A 20,067-nucleotide genomic window follows, 5' to 3' on the forward strand; every position below is an offset into this window, starting at 1 on the left:
GTAAACTGCAGCTATGCTACTGCTCGTACTGACATAGCTATCTTGGTTTAAAAAAAAAAAAAAAAGCCCCCATTCCTTCCCCAAACCCTGGATGTTCAGGAGGAACAGGATCAGGACTCTTATTGGAGCACTTTGCTGACTGAATGGATCCATCCTTCCCTCCCCCTGTCCTGTGTGGCCAAGGGGGAGGAGAGGACCTGCACCCCTTCAGGCCCAGCAGGAGACCACTGACTGCTCTTCTGCCCCTTGAACTGAGGCAGTAGTGGAGCCCTGGGCAGCAGCAGAATGAGGACTCCAATTGAGTATTTTCAACCCAGGAAATAACTGGGTAAGGATCAGACTGCTTTTCCATGGGGTCGTAGCCCCAAATCATTAAGGGCTTGATGACATCGGGGCTCTCACTTTGTTTCTGACACTTGGGGTTCAGGTAGACTCACTCCCCTAGTAGAGGGTAAGATAACTATGAACTGGTGAAACACTGGCTGATACCTCTGCTGCATACTACCTGTGAACATTCCCATTCTCTGCCCCCCGGTTATTCTCCTGAAAGGCTAGAAAAGATTGTTGCCTCATACTTAGGACGCTACCAAATTCACGGTCCATTTTGGTCAATTTAATGGTCATGGGATTTTAAAAATAATTTTCATTATTTCAGGTACTTAAATCTGAAATTTCAGTGTTGTAATTGTAGGGGTTCTGACCCAAAAAGGAGCTGTGGGGGGGCCACAAAATTATTGTAGGGTGGTTGCAGTACTGCTACCCTTACTTCTGCACAGCTGCTGGCCGGGGGCTGCCTTCAGAGCTGGGCACCCGGCCAAAAGCCACCCAGCCCTGAAGGCAGCGCAGAAGTAAGGGTGGCAATACCACTACCCCCCTAAAATAATGTTGCAACCCCACTGCAACTCCCTTTTGGGTCAGGACCCCTTGTCTCCCCTGTGAAATCTGTATAGTATAGGGTAAAAGTACACAAGACCAGATTTCACAGTCTGTGACATGTTTTTCATGGCCATGAATTTGGTCGGGCCCAAATTATACTAAATCATCCTGGATGTCCACTGTGTTTTCCAGCTATTTCTAATGTTTTATATCACCTCTTTAAATCCTCTCTAGTTTGGGGCTAATACTCTGTGGGTGACTGCAAAAAAATTTCCGCTTAAATATTCTGTTTGTTTTTCCTGTAAAGTGAGCTACAACTTGAGTATTGGGCCTTCTTGTTCCATCCTACTGTTATCCCTTTGATGTGGGCAGCTATGTGCCTAAGGAGAAACCTCCTCGCTCAGAGCAGGACAGCATGACCTCTGTAACAGCTTCACAGAAAGTTCTAGTACTGTGTGAATTGTCTCATCTTTCTCTTTTTAGCCTTCACCCTGGTGATCTCTACCCTTTCACAAGAAAGCCCCTATTTATCATTGTGGACTCCTCAAACAGTGTTGCCTATAAGGTAAGGTTTTTGAAAACAGACGTGTGATAAAGTACAGTGCCTACAGGTAGTCTACAGTTTAAACAAACCAACTATAAACGGGTTGTATTTAGTCTTTTCTGTCAAGGTTGTGCATGCTGGGCAGGATCTGATCTTTTGAATAGGAACAAGAACAGAAGCACATGAATGGCTGCTTATTGGAAAGTAACAAATCCTCCTGGAGTAAAAAAACAGTTTAAAATTGGGACTGGTGGGAGGTTTATTTTTGTTATATATCAAAGATAGTTTCTTTTTTGGTGTGGATTACTTCATCTGCTTTTCTACTCCAGATATCTAACCCTCCTACTCTGAGCTGCTTTAAATGGCAGAAAAGTGTCAATGAATAGAGTTTTGCCTTGTAAATAGGTGTGTTCATTTATCTGAAAAAAAAAAATCTGAATGAGAAAAAAACAAATGAGGAATTAAAAGACAAATGTGCTACAAAAATCAGATATACATTTAGCATCTCCTCTTGTATAATATGTGCTAGAAAAATGACAAACTCCTGTCACTGAATGCTGTAGAGACATAATAGAATTATTCAATGCCAAATCCTCATTAGCAATCTACAATTCAGGTAACGTGGAAGCAAGTGTGATTAATTCCAGAGGCACCAATCACCTCTGGGTGACATTATTTCATTAGTGAATGTAATGTTCAGAAACATGCTGGGTATGCAAAACTGTCACTTCCTGATGCCTTCCTCTTACAACTTGACTTATTTACAATTAGACAAATGGACATTTGCAGCTATATTTCTAAGGAACATTAGGGATGTCTAGTGGCCAAATATGCTTGTTCTCTCTCCAGTGTCCATTGTCTGTTTCACCTGTTTAGAGAGGGGTGTTAGAGAACAAGACTCAGCATATCAGTAATCATATAATTCAAAATGAGTCTATCATCAATTTGGGAACACTTTGACCTAAATGTTGTAATACTGCGCTGCTTTTCTCTAGTGCCTTTTTGTCAAAGCATCTTGAAGGATTTTGCAATCACTAATGCAACTGGTTTCACCATGACACTTTGCTTGTAGATATTATCCCAATTTACAGAAAGAAGGATAAATGATTTGATCACAGCCACAAGGAAATCGGTGACAGAGATGGAAATAAACCCAGATCTCTTTATTTTCATTCCACCTTAGCCACAAGACCGTTCTTCCTCCCTTCCTATTACAGCTTCTGAAAAAACATGTAGGCCTGGTATGGGAGAGGGCAGAATTAGGGAACCTCGGTACACCTGCAACTCTGGACATACATGTTCTCTGCCCAGGGGATCTGCAGGGGGAGGTCATGGATTCCCTCATTTGGGCTTGCATCTCTCAAGAGTCACAAACAATATTTTTGGAAGAAAGTTGCTTTGTAAACTCAGGAATAACTCGGTCCTATCCAAGTGGAGACTGTAGAATTTCTGTGCGTAGATAAGACAAACACCTGTCTTGGCCTGAGTTCTGCTCCTCATTTTACTTTGTGTTTGGTCAGTGATCCAAACCTCTAACTTCTTATCCAGTACATTAGTTGTTATGCCAAAGCTCACGAACCAGCCAGCAGAAGAAAAGAGCAGAGAGAAACCTCTATCCCCAGCTTGTGTGCAAGGGGAAAAGTGGATACTCTGGTGTTCCTTGGAATTGTGTTAACTGCTAGGAACTTGTAGAACATTGGTGATTAGATGGACTCCATTGTTTGTGACTTTCTGGAGAGAACTCAGGAAAGTTAGTGTGAATGTTTGAAATAGTTTTGTAAACAGTGTTAAAGACCTCATGTCTGAACTTCAGGAAATCTATCACCATTCATAAATATGTATATAGTTTTCAATGAGAGGCAAATAGTGGAGTGCCCAGCTGTGGTAGTGTGTCCCAGCCCTCGGTAAATGCAAGTCCCATGTTATTGCTCTGCAAGTGTGCTTGGTGACTTGCAGTAAGAATATGTAACTAGTGCTGTTTGCAAATGTCCCTGGGTGAGCTGAGTGGAGATGAAATGCTTTGTAGTCAGAGCATGTCAGCGCAGACAAAGGTTCTGTGCAACTGTGTGAAAAGTCAGAGCCAGTGTAGTGACTTCTTTCCATGCTACTGCTCTGATCCTTTCAGAGAGGACAGTAGCTAGTTTGACATTTAAATGGCACTACTTAGCCGTATTGACAATAACATGAATTGCTCATAGTACTTCTCCCAAAAGCTGCTTTCTGCTCATGTGCACTCTGTCATTCCTTCTCCTGAAGAATTTAAATGGTGATGACAGGGAGGGAGTCCTGCCGTGAAGTGATGTCATGCTCTTAGAGAGACTCAGCACCTCTGTGAAATACTCTACTCGACTTTGGACTGGCCCTCTGAGGGATGTAGGCACTGTCCCTTATTCCTTAGCCAGCACAGGTTATCTCTAGGAAAGGTGTCTGGTCTTAAAACATTTTTGCATCCACGGTCTTAGGAAAAAGGAGACCTGCTAATAGGTCTTAAAAAGAAAACGTTCATTTTCTTGTATCTCTTCTCCAACGCAGCATGCATAGTCACACTGAACAACATGCTGTGGAAATATCACCTAGTTCCTCCTCAAGCAGGGCACTTAAGCAAGAGAGCTGACCATTGTGCTCTTATGGGGGTAGAGTGGGAGGCAAAAAGGATAGAGGAACGCCTCTGATATTTATATCTGGGTTGTACCCATCCAAAGCTGGGGATTGCTTTATTTAGGAACATTTAGTAGGTGCCCATCACCATGACAAGTGTGCACTTTGCATGGCTTAGATTGAGTAATTAACATTATAAGAGCTTCTCTGCAGCACACAGTTTTTCCACAGGGACAGAGGAGGAATCTGGCCAGTCAGTTGTGAGAGCAGGTTTTCATAGTTAGTCCACTGGAGAAACCTGGACCAAGAGTCATCTTGCAGCTCTTTCTAAGTAGAGACAGGTTTGTGCTTCACTGTTTCTATTGGGGGCAAGTTCCAGAGGAGCAGGCTGACTACCAAAAGTGCTTTGTCCTCATCTCCTACGAGCTCTCTTGTGTGCCAATGAATGTAGCCTGTAGGGTGGGTTGGAAGTGCAGTGATCTGGGCCTCTGCCAATTAGAGAATGCGGAATTTGGAATCGAGGAACTGGGGTATTGTCATATCTTATGTCTGGAGAAGGCAGAAAAGCCTATCTAGAACAAAGGCATGTGAGTCGATTTTATACCACATAATGGGAAGCAATTACACAGAGGGCTGAGGGGGATGGTAGAAGGCTGAGCCAGCTGGTATAATTTGGCTGAGACCCCAATCTCCAGACTACTGTCTTCTGGTACCGCAGGACTCTCCATTATTTTCTGCGGGTGCTCCTCCATTGCCTGGGACTTCTAGTTGGTCTCTTCTGTTTCTGTTCAGGGTTCTCCAACATATCCCTTCAGGAACCCATTCTTAGCCAGTCATAGGTAAAGATCAGGCTCCTAATCAAGGGTAGAAGAACCAACCCTGTATTCCACCCCCCTTCCGTATTGTGCCCCCACCCCGTCCCATGGCTATACTCTGGAGTGCCTACTGATGAGTTTGCCAGACCATCGGTACTTTCCTCCATAGGGAGGCCAGAGTTGCACAGCCCTCTCCTCCCCAACCGGCCCTCCACTAGGAGGAGACTTTTGAGGAGCAGGAGGCCAGGGCAGATAACGAAGCCACCGTCAAACACCTGTTTCATCCTCTTCTCCAGATGAGGCAGTTATGCCTCTGCCACCATCCAGGGCCGATGATCTTTGGAAATTTCCAGACCTCACAAAGAGGTAGCTGGCGCTCTTCTGATTCCACTCCTCGAGGTCAGGGATTTGCAGCACAAGCTGCTGGATATCCTGCAGTCAGCAATACCCTCCAGGGTGGTGTTACTGATCAGTCAGGCGCTCCTGGACGTGGAACACCGAGTCTGCAGGCCCGGGTCACAAAGCTCCAAGCTTAGTGGGCTGTGTAGACATACCCCTGGAGTTCTAAATGGTTCCTATATAGTAGGGGTAGCTAAATATACTGACTATGCATACGACAATCTTTAGAAGTTTGAGAGCTGGGGCGTGCCTGCTGGGGCTCAGGTCTTCAGCCCCACTGCTACTGAAGCCCTGAGTCATCCCCCCTCCCTGCTGGGCAGAAGCTATAGGCGATGTGTGTGTGTGTGTGGGGGGGGGGGGGGTTTGTCATGTGCCCGTGCCCCTCCCCCTCATGTTTTTGCCAGGGTTTGCTAGCCCCGCTCGTTGGAGCTGGCAAGCTGTGGCCATGGGGAAAGGCAGCAGCAAACAGCAGGGAGAGTTGCTGCTTTTGCTGCTGCGTCTTCCCAGGGAGCTAAGGAGCGGCCGCTCCCTGCCACTCCCAGGGGTTTGCTGCTGCCTTGCCACATGGAGCCAACAGCTGGGAGCTGCAGGGAGGGGCCGCTGAGGATAAGGGGGATTTGCCTGAGGGGGCATGACTCGAGCTGTTGGGGGGGGGGGGGGGGTTAAATTGTGTGCCCCCCCCCAGCACCAGTCATCTCTAGCGGAAGCTCCTGAACCCACCACCCGGCCACAGGGCAGAAGGCCAGAGCTTTCCCTCCTCCCCCCTGTCCCCAGTCTGGGAGGTGAAGAACAGGGGTGGGGTGTCTGCGAGCTGCACTGTAACTGTAAAAGAGCCATGTATGGCTTGTGAGCCGCAGTTCAGCCACCCCTGCTATATAGTTCAATCGTATCAGTTTCTTTTTGGCTTGCAGTCATCTGCACAGTAATAGTTTCTGATGATTCTTCATTAGACACCAAAATCTTAATATCTAGTCCATAAATCTCACTTGGGCTCTTCTTGGAACAGAGCTTTTAGCTTAGTCAGTATTTTTCTAGGCATGGGAAATGTATATTACTTTGATTGGACCTGGCCACTGTTAGTATTTTGACATGTTTAAAAGGAATTAGTTTAATTAAAGTACTTTTGCAAGGAGTTTAAATATCAGCTTGTTAGGCAGAAATCAGAAAGAATCCAGAATTGGGACCTCCCTTCTTTTTTGAGCCGAGGGACTGATGGTTCTACAGTAGGTAAATGATCCTTTGGGGCTTGAACCCAAGATTGATAACGTGCATTTTAGGTTTATAATATGTAATCTGAAGGGAACTATGAATTGCACTGAACCGGCCGCTGTTTCATTAGTGTGAATATGTGCGCTGATGTCATACCGACATCCTGATCTCTATCGCTTATAAGGCATTGCAACTCTTCAGTTTTAGAAAGATTGCTAGCAGGAAAAGAACAACTCAGATTAGTAACTAAACTGGACGAATGTTTCATGACCTCTTTTTCTATAAGAAGTAGATTCTAGAATGCATCTTCTGCTCCTTGTGTGTGTCAGTGTAGAACAATGCAGATGAATTCTTGTCAAATATGGTGTGTTTTTACTAATATTGAAGGAAAATTGATTAAGCAATTAACTTGAAACAGTGTTTTCACATAGCAGCTGCTTAATGGTTCACATTTGTTTTTAAATGGAGCCAATTTTAATACTCATCCTACCTGTGGCTGTCCTATTCCAGTGGGAACAGTCCTACTGCTAGGAAAAAGCAATATTTTTACCTTCATTGGACAGCCAAACTAATGGCAAGGAAAGTAATTGAAAGGGCTAATCCAGGTTGGTCTTTGGCCTGAAAACAAACAGATTTGTTGTTTGGAGTACAGAATATGTTGTTAAAGTAAGTCCATTACGGTGATGGGTTACTCCCTAAAAGCAATTTGTTTCTATGAAACTAGTGCCTACTTTCAGTTATTGTGTGTGTCCCTTCCTTCCCCACTCATCCCCTCCTTAGTTGTATGCGTTAAACACATATTGAGGTTCCAACCAACAAGACAAAATAACAACTGATATTTTAACTGTTCTGTTACAGAATTTCACAAACTTATTTGGACAGCCACTGGTGTGCTTGCTTTCTCCAACAGCGTATCCAAAAGCATTACAAGGTACAAAGGGGTTGCCTTTCCTCACAGCTTCACTTGTATTATTTTAAAAAACTAACATTTATCAGCTTCCAAAATGATCACTTTCTGATGCTTTCTCTTCACTTGATGATGACCCCAGCCGGGGGTGAGCAGCGCTTGAAGCGGTGTAGCATGCCCAGAGTTTACTGACAGTTCATGACGAATGACTTTAACATGGCATGATTCAGCTGGAGTCTGTCCAAGCAGCTTCACCAAGTGCCAGAGAGGAAACTCAGTTTGCAGGAGCAGAGACCCAGAAAGTTGCCATCACAGTGCTGGGGTCATAATTCACTTTTTCTATTAGCATTTGAGAGAATCTTTACTACAAATGGAATGTCACTAAGATAATGTTGCCCACTCTATTCCAGGAGCAGTTCTAAAGGCCAGCTGTAGAATCTGCATCAATATCTAGTCTGCAGAATCTCTCTGGCACCAGTGTAGATTTTGGAGGGTTTCTTAAGGAAAACAATTAGTGCATCTCATGGGAAAATGGGTTTTCAGAATGGGCAAGTCAGAGACCAGAATACTTCTGCCAGTTTCTAGGTTAAAGATGACCATGGTCAGATTCCCATCTGCCTTTTTCCATTAGAACAGAGTTTACAGTGTGGCCTGCACTATGGTCAGGAGGTCTACTTGTCAGAGTTTAACGGAAACAACTGCAGCCATTACTTTAGGTAGCAAAATAAATATTTGCTAAATAAGAATATATACATATTAACTTTCCAATACCTATAACTGTGAATGGTTCTGGTGTGTATCTGTGAGGGCTGCCAATTTTACCGCTACTTCCCAGCATGAAGTCCAGTCTGCTGACATAGTTTGAGACACAGGAAGTGGTGCTCAGCAAATGAATGCATGAGAGAAGCTGGAGACTTCACAATTGCTTTAAGGTAAGTTCTATTATTTGCTAGAAACTTTTGAGTAGAAAATATTAAAAGTTTTTTGTTCAAGTGAAAACTGTTAACAAAGAGGAATTCGGATTAAATAATAGAACTTACCTATTAAAACAATGTCTCCAGTGGGGTTGCTGTTCAGTGTTAGTAATGCACCCGTAAATATCTGTTGTAACTCTGTTAAGACACTGACCAGTGACCAAAAGGGGGTTCCCACAGTAAAAGACTTCTAGCTTCTCTTCTTTCTGTTGTAAGCTGTTAAATAGAGCCAGCAGCACTCCCAAGGAAAGGAGTAGGTTTCTGGAGAGTAACTGGAAAAAACAAAGGGGCATTATGTCTGTTTTGGGTGGGGGACCATATAGATCCAAGTGTTGTGTTGCTTGCCTACTTCTTACCAGACCAAAGACGTTTCTATGGGTTTTTGGTAATGCTGATAAACTGTAAAAGAAAGAAATGTTATATGGTGGGTTCAGTTATGATCTTCTTATACAACATCTTACATTGTAAGATTGACACTAATTGTATTAAAACCATGCACAGAACTGGAAAGATCTAAACCACTCAGAAGTATGTGGGGTCTCCTGGGCTCCCATCATGCACATATCTCTCATGAACCTTGACTGGAGTTAGTGAGTGCATCACCAGGAGAACTGGCCCCCGTCATAAAGGCTGGGAAGATCTTTCCATAAACACGGCAGGTTACTGCCGCAGTTGGAGAGGAATGGAGGGGTCCAGGGGTCTACTCTGGCAGGGACAGCGCTCCTGTTTCACACACCGAATGCATCATGTTGTTGTTTATTATTGGCTTTTAGATCAGTCTCAGCGGGGTAGCCTCTTCACCCTCTTTCTGAACAATCCTTTAATGGCATTCCTATTTGTCTCTGGATTATCAAGCATGCGCAGAGGATTGTGGGAGAAGTGTCAAGATTACCTTAGAAAAATCAACCGGGATATCGCCCAGCTGCTGACCCATTCTCGCTCCATAGGTATGTCCTTAAAGACCTACACGCACTCAACAGAAAACTTACTGGCACAACTTGAGCTGGGTTTCTTATCTGTTTCTCAATGCTCAGCTGTGCCAAAGAATAATACAGTTTGTGGGTGAAATACACAGCTATTCCATGTGGTGTTTTCCCAAAGGTCTTTTGCCTCAAAAATGCCTTTCTGAATTCAGTTTTCTTTAAGTGTCACCTTCTTCCTCTGCAGATCAGGCATTTCTTCAGTTTTTTGGGGATGAATTTCTTCGTTTACTTCTAACAAGATTCGTCTTCTGCTCAGCCACCATGAGGATGCACAAAATTTTCCGGGTATGCAGGGAACTTTGCCTCTGAGAAAGAGTCACCAGACAAATTGTTTTCATGCAAAATTGCCTTGGCTGGGGGTTAAAGGGATTTTCTATCTAACTTCTGTGGCTCTTCTGCTCATGGGCTTCATTAATACTGCTCATAAGGACTCCTCGCATGCTTAAATGAGTATTCATTAATGTATGTGTGAAGCATGTAGCGGGTAATGTTAGCTATTCTTACAGGTGGAAAGGCCTTTGTATACAAATGATCAAAACAAGTTTTAACAATATAGTGCATCTGTCTTCTGTTTCCATGTAGAGCATGAAACTATTTATCTGAGTTTGGACACATCCCTCCATTTCTGAAATACACGTTCTAGTATTGAGCCTATTCACATACATATTCATTTGTATAGCACTGTAATTGTACACAGCTGTGTATACTAAGAGTGCTATGTCAAAAAATATAGTCAGAGGACCTCTTGGCATACAGCCTGGAAAGTTTATAAACAAGAGTGGTGGGTGGGCTTTCAAATTGGAATGCATCACAGAATTCATGATTTCCAAAGTGGGGTGGATGGGTGGGAGTTTCTGAGGAGTGTGAGGGCGCCACACTTCAGGAAAGATATGGACAAACTGGAGAGGGTCCAGAGGAGAGCAACAAAAATGATAAGTCTTGGAAAACCTGACCCCGGGGGACAGGTTTAAAAAAAACTGGGCACGTATAGCCTTGAGAAAAGACGCAGGGAGGAAGCTAATAAGTCTTCAGATATATTAAGGGCTGTTATAAAGAGGAATGTGATTAATTGTTCTCCATGTGCACTGAAGGAGGACAAGAAGTAATGGGAGATTTAGGTTAGATATTAGGAAAAACTTTAAGGGTAGCTCAGTTCTGGAGTAGGCTTCTGGGGGAGTCTGTGGAATCTCCGGTGCCGGAGGCTTTTAAGAAAAGGCTGGACAGACACCCGCCAGGGATGATCTAGATTTACTGGGTCCTGTCTCACTGCAGGAAGCTGGACTCGGCCTCTTGCAGTCCCTTTCAGCCCTACACTTCTGCGCTTCTGTGACCTTGAAGCCTGCAGATCATTACAGTGGGCAGAAAGCTGATTCCTCTGTTGCCAGGAATGAAGTGTTGCCTCTAGGATTATGCGATTATACATGTCCACTGTGAAGTATACTGTGGATGTTGGTGCACAGATCTAACTTACCTGCTTGCTGCTTGAGCATTGCATAAAAATATTATTAGCAGTGTATTCAGCACATGTGTAAAATCTCCTCCTTTGGCCTGTTCTATTTTAATCATGTGTTCACTTAAACACACCTGGCCATCTTGGGTTAATGAGGCTTTGCTACTGCCACAGTCACCTGTAGGCACCAAGCTGCCATAATTTGAAAACGAGGCCACTCCCTGTGCGTCAAGGCAGATGGCTGTGAAGATCAACTTCATCATTTCTGCCAAGATCTGGCCACTTTTGTGGCCTGTCAAACAGATCAGTGTGTGTTTTTTAATGAATTGTCTTTTTATACTTTTTGTTCTGTACTGTTAGATTATAAAAATAATTGTACTCTTTTTCTCTTCATCTAGCAGGAAACTCGAAATTACCCTGAATCTTATCCCCAACTGCCACGAGATGAAACCGTGGAGAACCCTCACCTCCAAAAACACATTCTGGAGCTGGCTTCCATCCTGGATGTTAGAAATGTGTTCCTGGAAAACACCATTGATGACTATTAAAAGAAACACTTCCTTACTGCAACAGGATTTCCCTAGCCACAGACTTTGAATGGTGCAGTTTTCTAATGTGAAAATCCACAAAAGGAGTTACTTGATTTTATTTTAAAATTTGGGATCTTTTTTCTTTTTTTTAAATTAGCCCAGCTGCTCCATTCTGTATGGGGTCAATTTTATAAACCAATCTTTTCACATCTTTTAAATGTTAAACTAAGGAATCCCTGGAGTTTTATTTTTGTTTTTGTGGTTGAAAGCAACCATATCTAGATCCTAAGCATAAAAATATTATTGGTCAATTTTAGCCCACTTTATGGAAATCCTTTATTTTTATACAGTTTTAAAAAATTGGAAGCAAAAACCCAATAGAAAACCAATATTTTATCCCCAAAGAGTTTGGATTTGAAATGGTAAAGCTGGAAACACATAATGCAAACCAGCAAGAGCAATAAAAGAAACAGCCCTTCATAACAAATATATTTTTTTCAATCTTAGGTGAGTAATTAGACAAACTTGTGCTAGAACAAATGGCAGTTGGAGCAGTGGGTTTGGAGTGATGCTGCAGAGGGATCTCCTGACATCTAGTGTTCCATGTAAATTAGTAATTTAAATCTTCTACTGAGCAGCACTGCTGGCCAAGAACACAAGTCCCCTCTTGCCTGCTTGGGTGTAGATAGCAGGCTGGTGGCATATATTACAAAATTAACAAACTTGGCCCCATTTCCTCAGTATAGCAAGGTCTGTCACACCTCCATGTCTTGTCAGAGCCACCACCCTTTTGGCTGAGGATGCTGGTCCATAACTCCTCTTGAGTCAGAGCTTCTTAATCACCGGGGCTGGGGGTGGAGGGTGTCTTCCTTCTTACCTCGTCGAGTGAATGAAGTGAGTGGCTTCTGCAGTATTCTCAGCCCTTGGTGAGTCTCTGCCCGGAAATCAAACCAGTCTCCCATAGTAGTACTGAGTTCCAGCCCTTCCCAACAGAGAAACACCTGGCAGGAAGTCTCTTGGGGCTGGTGTGCTGTTGCCTGCTTTAACAATGGGATGATCTTTCATGGGATCCTTGTGACCCTAGAAGTGCTTTTTTCTTACGTTATAATGGTTAATAAGTGCTGCCACAGAGCACTGTAGCCCTTCATGAGTATGGTGAGGGCTCATCACTCCACCCCACTCCCTACATGTCTGCTCTGAGTCCTGCTCTGACAGCATTTTTCAAATGAGCCACTGGGAGGCTGAGCAGAGGGAAGGTGTGCAAGGCACATAGTCACCAACAAACCCCAAAACACAGCTAGTGGGGATTGGTTTATAGGTATCACCGCTTCTGCTGTGCCCCTTTAATTGCACAATTATTCCACCCAGACCTAGAAAATATCCAGCGGGGCTCTATAAAGTCTGCATCAAGGAACATAATGATTTGTACGAAATTCAAAGCTAAGGTAGAGAAGGTGTTTGCTGGAGAAGTAGGAGGGTGAAGCTACCAATGCAATGCCCTCCTAGCTTCAGAACAAGCTCCAGGAGCTCTCGCACCCCTTGACAGAAAGGAGGCATGGAGGAGGGAAGCACTGGAACAGTAGAAGGATTTTGGCTTCTATGAAGCAAATGTTCTAAACACCCAATCTAATAGCCTGTAGACACTCAGCTTTGAGACTGGCTCCACTTCAGTTGCTGGCAGTGTAAAAGCCAGCTTGTCCCAAAGCCAAGACTGAAGCACAACTGATTTTTGTAGGCTCCGGTGTTTGGTTTTTAAAGATCTGTAAAATGAATCGTGGGCTTTTAACTGAAAATGCTCATTCTACCAAGAAGGTGTTTACTTTATATCCAGTGAAAGACAAGTCTATGGAGATACGGATTGTAATTTTTGTATCTGAAATTGTACAACAGATTGTCAAATGGCCTGAAATGACAGGTCTAGAAATAATGATAGCAAAGCAAACTGTGGTCATCTTGTTTCTGTGTGAATATAAGGTGTATGGTGCTGGAAAGGCTGCCTTCTGGCTTTTTGTTCTGCATGGCTGTATTGCTGTGTGAAGTGAAGTCCCGTGGAGTGCTCCCTGTACTGTAATGCCGAAACCTGTAATAGAGCAAGGACACCATGCTGGACTCTGTTGTGTCCTTACAGAATGTAGTATATGGTACCACTGTGGGAATGTTTTAAGCTGTTTCATGAAAGCGGTTTTGTTCTGCGTTCATTGTTCCAATGCTGGAAAATGGGGAGGAGTCTGAGTAGCCCTTTAATTTTGAGGTCTAGTCCAATGTTTCAATTTTTAAAATGAGTTTTTGGTAGCTTCCTTACCTTGGTGCCTACTTCAGTGGGCCTCTTCACAGAATCACACAGTGATGTGACCATCTTCTTGTTTGGAATAGCCAGGGGCTGAGGGTGCTACAGGTCAGGATTGGTGCCCATCAGCACTGCTGTAGGGGAGTCCAGTCAGAACAGCAGTGGGTGTTACAGAGTACGTGGCAGGCATGGAGCTTCCATAGCACTTGCTGGCGCTGGGCTGGGCTATAGCCAAGTCCTTCACTCCCATGGGCACTAGAAATCAATGAAACATTATGAGAAGAATTTCTTTGAGCAGACCTCTAGTTGATGATGCAGTTCTTTTCTGTGGAGCTGTGGTTCTTCCGTCACCCTTCTTTAGCTGAGATTGAGTTTATTTTAAAATAAATATGTATATACTCAGTGTTTGTGTGTTTATGTACAGTACACACCCACCTGCCTGTTGGGTGTGCTTGTAAATATGTATAGATATTTGTATATAGGAAGGTCTTGAGATAATAAATGTATATATAAATATTATATATACACACGTACGCACGCCAATTGGATTGCATTCCATGAGGGTGTTTTAGAAGCATTATTCAAGATGCTGTAGTTAAGTTTGTGATTGCATTACATTGTAATCCTCTATTTTCAGGGGCTTATGTTTGGTAAATAAAATAATTTGGGGCTAAAACTAGGTGCAGCAGGCCTCATCCAGTGAGCAGGGGGGTTTCTTTTACAAATGTAAATATTCCAATTCACACTGAAATTATAGTAATTTTGTGACGTGAACCAACAGAATCCAGGAAATGTGAAGCTTGAGGCTGATTTGCCCTTTCCCATGGGCATGAGGTCCCAATTACACAATGGAGTGTTTGCATTAATGTTTAGTTTTTCTTTTGTCATAACTTTCATGGAGCATCCTTTGTATGCAGACACGTAGGGGAAGCCATGTAGGAATATGGAAATCTTTGTAGTCGCAGCACAAAGGGAGAGAACACAGCATCTGTGTTACCTTCCCCCTCCTGCACTTCAACATTAAATAAGCTAGAAGCTCAGTCCCAAGTCACTGCACTGTGACTGTAATGAAATCCCACGTTTAGCTTTGACTGTTGTGGTTCCATTTTACTTCCCTGCAGCTGGGAATAGCATGTGTACATGAGCTTGGAAGAAAGGATTCCATTAGCATGCCCTCTTTGTGTCCTGGTGAACCTTTGTGGAATGTGGTTTGTGAGCTGATGGGGAAGCCCTGATGCTTTTCTTCTGCTCAGCTTGGATGAAGAAGAAGAGTCTCTCTGCTTATGGTGCATCTGTGTGACTTCTATGTCTACAGGACCAAGTGATGTATTTGCTCCTGCCTCCCCATTAGCTGGAGTTTGCAGTAGGTCCAGTCAGACAGGCACATGCAGAGAGGACTGGTAGGAGAGGCTGGTTTAGAATCTGAAAACAATGAGAACTTTAAGTCAGAATCGAAACATGTCATCCACTCTGCCTGAATCTAAAAAGTCAGAGATAAACTTTTTAAAGGAGTCTCTTATTCTCTTCTTGGCTATTCTATCATATCTGGTTGTTCTTGTTCAGAATACTTGCTATTAATCAAACTTGACAACAGGGATTTTCAAAGAGTGAACTTCATTTATCTTGTTCCAACAGTTTGTCCCATTCAAACTTGCTTTAACTCATCCATTGTAAATGGTGGATTCTCTGTTACTTGGACTTCAGTAACTCAGCCAGGGACTAAGCGGTCTATTACAGGAGTAGGTGGGTGGGTGAAGTTCTGTGGTGTGTAATGTGCAGGAGATCAAACTACATGGATATGATGGTACCTTCTGACCGTAAAGTCTGAGCTGTCCTTGACATGTGTATACCTACTGTATGCATAGGCATGTGAATATGGTTGTGGATACCTCTGTGTACATACAGCATGCTTGTACATAACAGAAAAATGTTCTCCTGTTCATTTCATGTTCAGAAATCCTCACTGCTAGGAAGTGAATAGTAGTGAAAGAAAGATTGATCTGGGAGGATCACAGTTATGAGAGAGGCAGGGGAGAAGTAATGGACCCGCTCTTGTCAGACCTTTTTTAAAAAAACAAACACGGGTGTTTCACTTGCTTACAACAGTGGAGAGAACTTGCCTTCCAAGTGCAGGAAAGTTCCTATGAAGACAGCAAGCTGAGCCTATAATGTTTAGAGGAAAATATGCAAACTTGACTAAGTGCCTGCTTTGCAGATTTCTTCTGCCACAGCTCCTACGTTCTGCCTATGATAACATAGTGGGTATGGTGTAATTTACCTCCATTGGTGGCAACCCTCTTGCCTTGTACTCCTCTGCTATCTGGGCTTTAAAACATCTGGCCAAGGTTACTATTGTTGCCTTTTTTTCCCTAGGTGTCTCAGATTAACAGCAACAAACAGGGCTGTGAAGCTTCTTATGAATTCGGAAATTTCTAACCCCTCTCCAAGTATAAAAAGGTGCCACCACTTTGCTGCTTGTGGATTAGACTCTGACAGAAATGAAGGTGCATGAACACCTGTGAAAAATTGAGTTGGACTCTGGAATGAATTCTGGAGAAGTCTCACAGTTTTTGTCCTGATGGATTTAAAATAATGTTTGGCAAATAGTGCTGAAGTAATGGCTACTAGGAAACCTTTTCAGGGAGAGAAAATGAGGATATTTCTCTCCTAAGAGTCAAATGGAGCATATAGGAATGGGAATTCAGGCTTCAGCAGGGGCCCTTGTTAATCTTTGGAGATCTTAAAATTTTAGCAGCTCTGTAAAAACTGACCCTGTGAGGATGGGAGGAGATGCTAATACCTGTGTATGAATCTATGGCTGCTCTTTGTATTGTGAGGGCGCATACATAGAAGCCGAAATTCCATACAATGTTGCAGATATTGGAGAGTGGAAAAGGCTTCATGGAAAAGGCTTGATTCCTTTATTCTTTCATTAGCATCAGAACCATATCCAGACTTGTACATAAACCTTTGAACCAAACTCCTTCCTGGAAGTTAAAAACCTGTGACCTCTCTGAATAGCCCTTCTGTCTTAATACTTTTCTTAAACAGGCTTTGTCTACCCTAGACTTTCTCACCATTACAACTCAGTAGTGGTAGCAGTGGTATACTAGAAGCCTTAATATAGAGTTGGCAGGACTCGGCAACATAGCAGTTAAAACATTACAATTGATCCATACCAGAGCTCTCTCCAATGCTACAACTGGTAGAGCTGCACCAATAAGAACCATGGTAATCCTATGGGAAAAGTCTAGTACAGACCATGCCATCAGACTTAGTGTAACTGGACTGTGGTACAGTCTGGGTCTGTGTTTGAGGATGCTGTGTGGAGGATTGGAGGGTCGTCATAATGGGGCCCCTGTATTGCCATTGCTCTTCAGACCCTTCATCTTAAAAAGACCCTGCCTTGTTGTTTTGTAACTCGCCCCCCCACTCCCCTCCACCCTGCATGAAGAGAGTTGAGGATTTCTGAATTATAGAGTGGTCTTTCAGAAGATTGAAGGAATGAATTTCCATTCCTTCTCAGTCTTTCTGCCAATCAGTTGTCTTCCTGTAGGTGCATTGCTCTTAAATCCCAACTTCACCTCCTGCTTTTGAGACTTGAGCCACAGACTTCAAATACTGCTTACTTGTTCAGTTCAGATACTGAAGCAGTTTTCAGATCTTATTCAGAGGTCATTCCTCTGCACGTATTCCTGCAGGGCTAACAAAGCCTGCCATACAAGCTGAAGCTGCAGAAACTCTGTTTTGCATTTTCTCTTCAGACTGTGTTCCCTAATATTTGCTTACAAGAAGGAACCCCTGGGACTCTGTTACTACCACTTCTCAGTAGCAGCGCTCAGCTGATTTGCTGGAGCATGGCATTGCCTAGCAGTACTTCTAAAAAAGCACAAGATGCCACTACCTTCTCCTGCCCCTCCCCTAGGATCAGCAAATAGTACAAGGAAAATGGGGATGGAAATTCAGAAAGATGAACTCCACCTCAGGCAGCCCATCCATGCACAAAATGGGAGCTTTCTGCCTTGTCTGGGAATCAGAATATATATTGTTAAAAGTAATTTTATATTGAATTGGTTCAAAATTATTTTACAGCCAGGTGCCTGTATATCCTATTTTGGTAAAAAAAACAAAAACAAAAAACAAAACCTATTTTACTTAAAAATATATAAAGAGAGAAATTTTTTGGAGCAAATGGACTTTTCTTGCAAGGTATCTGTAACTCACCAAAGCAATGTAATTCCAGAAAATATTCTATTGTCTTTGGGAGGAAAGGAATATATTATGACATATATATTAGATATTATGACATATATATGACCACTGGACATTTCAGGAAGAAGTTAGAGCTTCTAAGATTAAAGTGAGAATTGAAGTTACTTCATTTAAAAAAAATTCAGTTTCCACCTTAATTCTTATTAGTAATTAGAATTAAATAACACCAAGGCCTGCTTATTGCTTCCATTATCAGTTCTAAGCCTCTTTCAGTGCCATTTTGCAAGCAGATTTCTTGCATGCTTTTGCTTCTGCCAGCTGGCCTTTGATGAACCAGTAGCTCTCCAGATTTTTCTCTTGGTTTAGCTATACACAAACCTTAGTCTCTCATATTTGTGGTGACTAGACAACTTTAAGAGAATAGAGTGTCATAAGGAGATGTTTGGATAATCCAGGTGGAAGGCATATTTAAATTTCCATAAATGGAAACTGCATGCAACTAAAACGCCTAAACCACCCAACTTAAATGGGATGATCCACTCTAGTTTACAAGATACAAGCCGAGCTTTTAATCAGACAGCAGCAGCAGCGTTTTATGTCAAGAAGGGATATGAATATGTAGATCATGATATGTTTGGACTCAATAATGCCATCTTAGCCAGATGGAATCCCTACTGTAATTCAAGTGAGTATACATTTACTCTATATATTACAATCCTAATGAACGCTGAAATCAGCCATGTGTGGAACAAGCATGTCTGCACTTAGTATCTGACATTTTTTTTCCCATGGAGACAAATGATTTATGTAACTTTTTTATAGCCTTGTATTGTTATTAGAAAGTAACATGCTTGTTTTTTAACATGTATTGTTTGGAGGTCATAACTTGCCGCCTTAGTGGTATGAAAGGAATTTTAATAAACTGTGGCCAATGCTTGTATGTAACTAAAATGTTGTTGAACTGTGATGCCATTTGTAGGGAATATACCGTTGTATTTCTAATAGGCGCTCTCTTCTGAAGAGATGGAAGCACAAGAGTTTTACATGTACGTATCCTGTTCCAAGTGCAGCTAGTCTGTAGTGCATGTGATGATGCTGTTGGGTGACAAACCTCTGTAATGGTTCACAAAGCCTGTTTCCCTTTGTTACATAACCATGTGTCTTGTTGCCAGGTTATCAGTCTGTTATGACTTGAGGTTTAAAAAAAGAAAATACTAAAGAGAAAATAGTCCTGGTCTGACCGGTGCAGTGAGATACCTTCCTGGTGCTGAGGGAATCTGAGGTCATTTTAGTTTCACAATGTTAGGACATTTTTCTGCAAAGTGCTACCAAGATGATAATATACATAAACAACGGTTCACATGGTTGATGTTGAAACCTGATGTCTGTTTTGTGCAATACTTATAAGCTGTTGTCTGTGTTTAATGCATCTGAATTGCTTACACCATAATATTTCAACCATGGAAGTTTTCTCATTTGTTTCATCCCATCTGATAAATCTCTTCCCAGCTTTAGTCTGTTGATATTGATGATACTTCATGCTGTAGTTTGTGCAAAACTGTGAGAGAGATTATGTGGGTTTCAATGGCAAATACCCCAGCAAGATGGCAATAGTGGGTTTAGGACTGCCTAATAGCCAGTGGCGACTTGTTCCTCAAAAGCGTAGTGTGTGTATGTGCCATCCTTTTGCTTGCTGCTGCTGGGAAGACTTATTCCACTAAACCGACTTTCCAATTTAACACTGTGATTCTGCACAGAGCTGATACAGCACCAAGGGAACGAAATACTGTAACAATGTTTGTTGCATTGAATGACAATATGAAAAGTGTGGTTTTTTTGCTGTTAGTGTGTTGATGACATTTTCACATTGGTAAATGTTCTCTCAGAATGTGACTACATTCATCAGTTGTGAATTATTGTACATGAATTTTTGTATCTGAAATCCACTCAAATTGTGTATGACCAATATAAAATAAACATATTTGCTTAAACATTTCTGGTTTTCCTTGTGTATATCTGTATCAGCTCCGGGTGAGCTTATGCTCATTGAGGTTGTGGTGTCAAGTGAAACCCTTTATGGTCATGTAAAGGTCCCATGGCATTTTTGGCAAGAGAAGGGAAAAATGTTTTACCCCATTTAAAAAAAAAATCCCTCTGTCTTGAGGAAAAACTTCTGCACCTTTATTCTTGGGAGCGGGAACTTGAAATTTCGTGGCTGCTCCTGGGGTTATAGAGGAAGCAAATTGGGGCTGAGCTGAGTCTCAAAATTGCTAGGACCAGAGG

The 20,067-nt window shown here is 42.6% G+C and overlaps 1 protein-coding gene across 10 annotated transcripts in view; it reads left to right on the plus strand.

Annotated features, from left to right (window-relative positions):
- SCAI (suppressor of cancer cell invasion) overlaps nt 1-19,779 on the plus strand; it is a 104,173-nt gene extending 84,394 nt beyond the window's left edge. For 3 of the 10 annotated variants that reach the window (XM_037879376.2, XM_043530572.1, XM_043530573.1), the window contains 5 exons: nt 1,360-1,441; nt 7,300-7,372; nt 9,096-9,269; nt 9,490-9,590; nt 11,154-19,779. In XM_037879376.2, coding sequence (XP_037735304.1) covers nt 1,360-1,441; nt 7,300-7,372; nt 9,096-9,269; nt 9,490-9,590; nt 11,154-11,303 — 580 coding nt within the window. In that variant the 3' untranslated portion in view covers nt 11,304-19,779. Of the gene's footprint in view, nt 1-1,359; nt 1,442-7,299; nt 7,373-8,128; nt 8,281-9,095; nt 9,270-9,489; nt 9,591-11,153 lie in introns of those variants that run through there. The other 7 variants (XM_037879377.2, XM_043530574.1, XR_005222446.2 and 4 more) reach the window with 6 other exon arrangements.
- Nucleotides 19,780-20,067: the final 288 nt, after the last annotated feature.

Source organism: Chelonia mydas, chromosome 16, assembly GCF_015237465.2.
Source record: "Chelonia mydas isolate rCheMyd1 chromosome 16, rCheMyd1.pri.v2, whole genome shotgun sequence".
NCBI lineage: Eukaryota > Metazoa > Chordata > Testudines > Cheloniidae > Chelonia > Chelonia mydas.